Genomic DNA, 8,163 nt, shown 5'->3' on the forward strand with positions numbered 1-8,163 from the left:
ACATCTACATAGTAATGACCACATTCATCTTTATTTGAAGATCATGTCATGTAAAAGTATCTCGCCGTGTAAACCTCTAACACTGTTGGAGTAGTGATAGTGGTTGCTAGGCCAAGAGAAGAGAAGATAAAGATAGGGAAAGGGACTATTTATAGAGTATTGGAGTTGGAAGTGTTTTTTGTTTAGGGACAGTTTGAAGCAGTCATAAGAGGTAATGGAGGTTATATCTGGAGGCAAGTTATTCCAGTCTACTATTGTCCGAGGGAAAAAGGATTGTTGTCGTATCTGTGTTCTACATGAGAGTGTTTGATATGAGTTCTGGTGTGCGTGTCTTGTGTGGCGGGATGGAGGTATGAGTTGGTCTTTTCTTATTTTGACTTAGTCATTGTGTTTTATGTAGTGTTGTCAGTCGCATGACTCTCCTTCTGTCTTCAAGTGATTGCCAGTTAAGGTTATGTTGAAGCATGTCACCAACACTGGAGGTGTTTCTAAATTTGTTGGTGACTAATTATCTGGCTGCTCTTTGCTGCACCATTTCTATTTTGTTCATATCGGTTTTAGTATATAAGGGTCCCAAACTGAGCAGGCATATTCTAGGGATGGTCTGACAAGTGTTTTATATGCCTGCTTCTTGACAGATGTAGAGTTTATCTTAAGATTTCGTCTGAGAAAGCCTAAGGTGGAGTTGGCTTTCCCACAGATGTTATTTATATGACATTCCCACCTGAGATTTGACCGTATAGTAACACCTAAATATTTTGCTTTGTCTTCGTGTTGTAATTCCTTTTCGTACAGCATGTATTTGTGATGTTTTGGGTGTTTGTTGTTGGTGATGGAAAGGACGTTACATCTGTCAGGATGGAAGGACATTTCCCATGCTATCTCCCATAGAGCTAGTTTGTCTAAATCTTGTTTTAATTGCTGGGCATCAGATGGTGATTTGATAGTAAGATAGACAATGGTGTCATCTGCAAATAGACATACATTGGAGTGAAGGCCAACAGGAATGTCGTTTATACATTGTATATAAAATAGAAAGAGGGATGGCCCCCCTCAACCATGACAGCCTGCTTCCTGGAAGTTTTCTATCCAGGTGTTAACCTTCTCATTCACACCATAATGACGAAGCTTATGACAAAGAAGCGAATGACTAACCTTGTCAAAAGTTTTGGAAAAATCCATAATCAAGTCGTCAGTTTGTTTGCCCTTGTCTATGTTGGAGCTGACATCATCAAAAAATTCAATGAGCTGACTCTCAGATGATACTGACCTTCGAAAACCGTGTTGGAGTGGGTTTGTCAGCGTGGTTCATGATGTTACTGACCACTATGTGTTCTAGAAGTTTGCTACAAATATGTGAGAGAGATTGGCCCGTAATTTTCTGGATTTATTTCAGAGCCCTTTTTCTAGACAGGAGAGACATGTGCTAACGTCCAATCAGAGGGAACTGTGCCAGAAAGAAGAGATTCATTAAAGATGATAGAGAGGACAGGGGCAATTTTAGAAGAGAGTTCTTTCAAATTTTGCAGTAATTTTTGTACACCAATACTACCCAATACTCGGGGAAACTCGGGCTACCTTCTCCCTTGATGTTCTGTGGAGCCTAAGTTAGTCAGTAGATATGAGTGTCTGTGTTTTTGGTGACACTACTCTCCTTCCTGTTATACTGACATTGTTTGTATAAGAATACGAAATATTAAAAAATATGTTGCTGTATAGCATTTGAATTTTTGCTACATTTTGAAATATTTTTTATAATTGTTATGATACTCTTTAAACTCAAGTGTGCATAATGTCGTTTTATGAGGCCACTGTAATTAGCCATTCTGGAATTTAGCCAACATGTGCAACTTTCTGTGCTTTGTCACTAAACTTTGAAAAGTATGGACCCACTTTAATTAACATGTCCCTTTATTTTGTCAGTCAACCATGAATTCCGAGCATAACAAGGCTAAGGTTGATGTTAAAGGAAACCTTAATGGTTTGCATGCCAGACAAGATCAAGTTAAAACGTACGTTACTGGAAATCTTACTTCAGAACCAGAAAATGGAGACCAAATATCCTCAAATATTGGAGGTAAGTACCAATGACCAAGTGTAACATGTACTAATGTTACTCAATCCTCCAATTGTGATTTCACCAATATAAGTAATAGGCACTTTCTTAGAGTCATATTAGAATTTTTAGGTAAATTTTTAATGGGATATAAAATTATTCATTACCAAAACAAAATAACCCAACATAAAGAACAGTTCTTACTGAAATCAATGAATCATATAGGAAATCAATTTAACTATCTTTTCTGAAAATAATCTTTATTGTTTTTGTTTTCATTTCTTGTAAATCTATATTGTTAAACATGGTTCACAGGTAAGCTATGATTTCTTTCCTTGGGATATGTGCAAGTTGAGAAATTAAACTAACTAAATTTCCAAAGTGACCTGCAAGATTTTAAAAAGTTCTAATTTAAAAAATAAAAATAAAAAAATGCTATATAAGACTTTATAATGTCTAAAGATTTTTTTTAATTTTTATTTATTTTTTCTTTGCTTTCAGAACCTGACCCGCCCGTTTTGTCTGCAGAAGGTTTGTTCAAATCAATAATATAAAAAATAGAAAATAAAAAAAAGAGTCAACGTTTTTATGGCAAATACTAGAAATAGCTATATACGCTTTCCAGGTTATTCACCAGAAAAACACAGTTTTAGTTCACTAAAGCCCTTTCTTTTTCACCTGGCCAAAAGCGCAAAGTGAGCTTATGTTATTGTGCAACGTCTGTCGTCTATCGTCCCTCTGTCCGTTGCAGACTTTTCTTTTAAATGGTTTCTTCTAATTATAAAGAACCAAAAAACATAGTCATGATATTTGGCTGGTAGCTTCCTTTGACAGAGCCAGAGAAAGTTTGTGAAAAAATTACCTTGATTAAATTTCAAAGTCATACAGGTCAAATATATGTTAAAAACCTCAAATGACTTACCCGTATTCTAAAAAATTAAAAAGAATATACCAGGTAATCATGATATATAGTTGGCTGGTAGCTTCCTTTGGTGGGTTCCAAGAAAGTTCCAAACAAAAATGTCAAAAACTTCAGACGACTTCTTGTGAAAAACTGAAAGGCCTAGAATCATGATTTGTGGCTGATTGTTTCCTTGGATCGATAGAGCCCAGCAAACTTTGAGAACAAAAACCTTGGCCTACTTTCAAGGTCACAGAAGTCAAATATGTGAAAAAATTTCAAACAATTTATTTGGGAGAACCAAAAGGCACAGAATCATGATATCCGGTAGCTGCAAAGGTTGTGAATAAAATTGACCTTTACCAATTTCCAAGGTCACAGAGGTGAAATATGTCCGAAACTTCAAATGATTTCTTCTGAAGAAAGTAAATATCTAGAATCAGGATATTAAGCGGGTAGCTTCTCTTGATGGGGTCTAATAAAGTTTTGGACCAAAAACGACTTTTACCTATTCAAAGGGCAGATATAGATCGAAACTGTAAACAACTTAATCTGAAAAACTGTAAATGCTTAGAATCAAAATATCTCACGCATGTAGCTTCCTGGGTTGTAGCAGAGCAAAGTTTGCAAAGAAAATTACATTGACACATTTTCAAGGTCACCAGGATCAAGAATATGTCGAAAACTTCAAACAGCTTCTTCTGAAAAACTGAAAGCTCCTGACATTGGCTTAAATTTCCCTTGAATTGAGCCTGGCACAGTTTGCAAAATAAAAATGACCCTGAACTACTCCTTCAGTTGTAACATGGACATGCACATTTGATATCCCCTTCCTATAACCCACACTTGCTAGGCTTGAAGAGACAAATTCATTCATGCTACCAGGATTTGAATTCATGTCCTTAGTGTCAAAACTGCCCCTAGGGATTATTCCTTGCTACAGCTTATATTTTTGCTATATTTAATAAAAATGTACAATAGTCATCAGGTTTTGAATTAAAATAGAAAATTCCAGGTGAGCTATCAATTAAGGCCTGTGTGCCTCTTATTATTTATAAATAAAAATGTCCGGAGAATTACCATTAACATTTCCAAACAGAGGTCTTCAGTGATAAGTTTTTTAAATCATGTAAAGTGAAATTGAGTTTCATTTCAGTAATAATTACCATAACTTTAGTATGCATATACAATACCTACACCCATCTTTGTAGCCCAAAAACAAAAGATTCAAATATCCCTACCTCCCTACCGTGACGTAACCCATATCTCGATGACAGAGCCACGGAGTGATCTCCCTTCCTCTTCCTTTTATGGCGCCTGCTGCATGCTGACGCACGGAGCTTGCTCCAATTCAAAACTTTGTTTTGTCGGTTTGGTTTGAGTGTCAACTCATATTTTTGCGCAGTTTGTGTGCCTTTTACCCATCTGCCCTTATTGATATAACTAATTGTTGTTGAAAATTATTTTTGTGCCTTTTACGGCCGGTTATTTTACTCCACGTGTGCCGGTGGTGTGCCACGGTCCGCCATTATCGTGGGTTAATTTCCGACCTCTGTTTATTTCGGTGACGGTTGTTTGTTTCGGCAAACGTTATTTATTTTAACCGTTTTCTGATTTATATTACGGGTGAAATTCTTTCTACGTTGCGTACTTTGTACTATCGTATTTTATCCTTATTTTCCCGTTTTATCTGCTTGTAAATTTTTTGTTTACGTTCGCTTTGGAGGGTATGTCTCGGTCGGGACAGCGACGAGGTAGTGCTCATGGGTGTTCCCATTTCTTTGTGGAACGGGACCCTCATGATGCCTGTCCCAGGTGTCGTCCTTGCAGTGAGGTTTCGCCTTGTGAACTTTGTTCACAGTCAAAATCTCAGGGCAAGGACTTCATTGTTCCAAAGCTACCCTCAACTTACCGTAAGACAGATTCGTCTGTTTCTTCCGGTAAGCGAGGGAAGCAGAGAGGTAGGGGTCGTGCCACCAGCTCTCTGGGGTCTGGTGGTACTGTCTCTGTTCCTGTCTCGGGGGGTCTTGCTTCGGCAAGTCCCTCTCGTGAGCAGGGGGTGGCCCTTCCTGTCCAGGAACTCCCTGGAGTAGGGGAGGGGCAGCCTGACCCTGGCTTGGCACAGCCAAGGGTCGAATTGGCCGGGAACGCCCGTAAGCTTTCGCGCTTGCCTTCGGGTAGGGACTACCGGCCGCCGGTCACTGACTCTGTCAGTGATCCCGGCATTCCAGGTGGTGCGGTCGTTGGGGACAGTCTTGGTGCCGGGCCTGTTCTTTCGGGTTCAGGTCCTGGTGTGACAACAGACTTTCTTTCGGGATTGTCTGTGTCTACCGGGATTAGTGACGCGCAGCTCACTAATCCCGGCATCAATGCTGGTCAGGCATACCCTCCCGGTCAGTTACCCGGACCCGGTCCTATTAGGTCCGGTCCCGAGTTTCATTCTTCTGGGAACCTGGGGGGTTTCCCCCCAGGGGTTGGGTTTGCTGGACAGGGGGCCGGTTTCCGGCCTCCGTTTTCCCCTGGCTTAGGGTATACGGGTGCCTGCGGGCAACCATCCTTGGGCCGCCCTTACCAGCCTGCGGATGGTTTTGGGTTGCGACAGCATCCCGGCAGTTACGGGCTTAGCCCGTACATGTCCGGGTTTCCACCTGGAGGGAGTGGCGGTCCACCTTCGCCCTTTGGGCAAGTTGGCCAGCCCCAGTCTCAGGCAGGCCAGTTTGGCCAGTTCTGGGGTCACTCCCAGCCCGCGGGACCTTTCCCCTATCCTCCGGGATATGGGTTTAACCCCATGGCATTTCCGTCATGGAATCCTTGGGGTTTGGTCTCTCCCTCGCGGAGACGTGTTAGCAGTTCTGTTGACCCCCCCCAACTTTCTGCTACTTCGGGGGCCTTATCGGCCGGTCCTAAGAAGGTGTGTCGGACCTTTAGGACTTCTGCCTCTCGGGCAGGCTCGTTGGTCTCTGGGTCCAAGGGTAGGGTTTTGGCTACTAAGCCTAAACCTACAGCCACGGCCGTTAGGCGCACTGCACCTAAACGCCGGTACGGGGAGCCTTCTCTCGGGTTGGCCCCTCTGGCTGGCCCATTTCCTCCGCCCCAGGCTTCTGGTCTGGATGGTGTGGAGGCTATGGACGTTGAGGGCGCGGGTATGGCAGAGGACAATGATGTTGTTCATCTTTCACCTGGTTGTTCGGATATAGACGCTGGTCTTTCCGAGTCGTCTGACGACAGTCCTCAGGAGGGCTTGCCCTCAGAGGAGGACTTCCAGGATGAGGGAGACCCTGAGGCTGCTGAGGTTGAGGCCCAGCATGTGTTATCCGGTATGCGGGGCCTTAGGGCTGACGTTTCCCGGATTCTTGGGGAGGAGGTTTGCCCACCACCTTCGGCATCATCTGTCCCCGAGTCCACCACCCTTTTGGGTTCTTTGGTGGCTCCTCGGGTGTCCGCTCGGTCGGACCGCTCTCTGCCAGAAGGCACCATTGTGTCTTCAGCTCTGGCCACCGCCCAGTCTCGGGTTTTAGGGAAGAATTCTTCTTCAACCCGTAGTCCTGGGTATGCTGGGTTGCAGCTCAGTGTTGGCGATTTGTCAGAGGTGCACGCCACTGACTATGCCACACATGATGGTCTGCTTGCCCCTCAACCAGCTAAGCTGGAATCGAGGGAACTTGCAGCTTGGCCCGGTAAATCGGTGGACCAGGTGGTGTTCGGTCCCAAAGAACACCACAAGATGGAGAGACTGCTGCGTCTCTCCATCCAGATTCTGTCGTATATAGACTACTTGACGGTTTGTCTATATAGGGTATCCGACTTGCCTGAGGGTCGGATTACCGAGACAGAGCAGGCCGACATCCAGGACAGAGTGACCTCTGCCCTGAACGGGGCATTGAGAGCGCTGGCAGCTTTACAGGTGTCATCCCTCGTCAATGTCTTGTTGGCTAGGCGGTTTTCAGTTTTGAAAAATCGCCCGGTCGATGAGCCTTACCGTTCCAGACTGTTGACTGCCCCCTTCTCAGGGTCCACTCTTTTTGGAGGGGCCCTTCCTTCTGTTCAGAAGGATTTGAAGGAGGACTCGGTCGCCTCTGCACTTCTGGTGAAGAGGATTCAGGCTGAGAAGGCCAGTACCTCGCAGGGGTCAGCGCCTCCTAAGAAGAAGGCTAAACCTTCGGCTTCGCAGTCCTCTGCGCAGCCCAAGTATAAGCCTCCCTTCAAGGGCAACAAATGGAAGGGTAAGAAGGGTAAGAACCCTCCTGGGGGTAAGAAGAAGGGTTCCTGACTCTTTTCTTCCCTCCTTGGTCGTGTCAGACGACGAGTTTGGCCGGGAGGAATGCAGTCCTCTCGGCTCAAGCTTAGGTCCTTCTCCCGCAGGATTAGGCTTCGGGTCAGCAGACGATTCTCTTGCCTGGCAAGGTCTCGATCTGCCTCGACCAGATCTTCCTGTGGGGGGTCGTCTTTCTGCTTTCCTTCCAGAGTGGAAGGAAATTACGGAAGACGCATGGACCTTGTCTGTGATCAAGGAGGGGTTAGGCATTCCGCTAGTGCGGGATCCGCCCTTAGCGTCAGAGCCAATCTTTTTTCCTCCACCGGGGGATCCGGAAAAGGCTCTGGCGCTCCAGGAGGAAGTAAGGACCATGCTTTCCAAGGGCGCGGTCGAGGAGGTTCCTATGTCGGGATGCACTCCCGGGTTCTACTCCAGAATGTTTCTGGTTCGGAAGAAGTCCGGGGCGTGGCGTCCCATCATAGATCTAAGTGCCTTCAACAAGCACGTAGATTCTCCTCACTTCAAGATGGAGACTCCTCGGGGTATTATCGCCTCCGTGAGAGAGGGAATGTGGGCGACTTCAGTAGATCTAAAGGACGCCTACTTCCACATCCCCATCAAGAAGTCGGCACGGAAGTACCTCCGTTTTACTTGCAACGGAAAGGTCTTCCAGTTCCGGGCCATGCCGTTCGGGCTCACGACTACACCTTTAGTTTTCACCAAGCTGCTGCAGGTGGTCGTGGGATTCCTGCACTCTCGAGGAATAGATGTTCACATCTATTTCGACAACTCCCTCATGCTCCACCTAGTGAGAGAGTCTCTGGTGCAGGTCACCCGGTTGGTTCTGAAACTCTTACTCAAGGTCGGCTTCATTCCTTCCAGAGAAAAGTCGGAGGTTTCCCCATCTCAGGATTTTGTTTTTCTGGGGAACCGTTTCAATACGGTTCAGGG

General features: G+C 45.0%; 1 protein-coding gene across 2 annotated transcripts in view; it reads left to right on the forward strand.

Moving 5' to 3' along the window:
- Positions 1-8,163, forward strand: part of LOC110441457 — a 45,663-nt gene that overhangs the window by 1,449 nt on the left and 36,051 nt on the right. For both annotated transcript variants that reach the window (XM_021484609.1, XM_021484610.1), the window contains exons 2-3: positions 1,924-2,077; positions 2,558-2,587. In XM_021484609.1, the coding sequence (XP_021340284.1) occupies positions 1,924-2,077; positions 2,558-2,587 (184 nt within the window). The remainder of the gene's footprint in view (positions 1-1,923; positions 2,078-2,557; positions 2,588-8,163) is intronic.

This window comes from Mizuhopecten yessoensis, unplaced genomic scaffold (assembly GCF_002113885.1).
Source record: "Mizuhopecten yessoensis strain PY_sf001 unplaced genomic scaffold, ASM211388v2 scaffold715971, whole genome shotgun sequence".
Classification (NCBI taxonomy): Eukaryota; Metazoa; Mollusca; class Bivalvia; order Pectinida; family Pectinidae; genus Mizuhopecten; species Mizuhopecten yessoensis.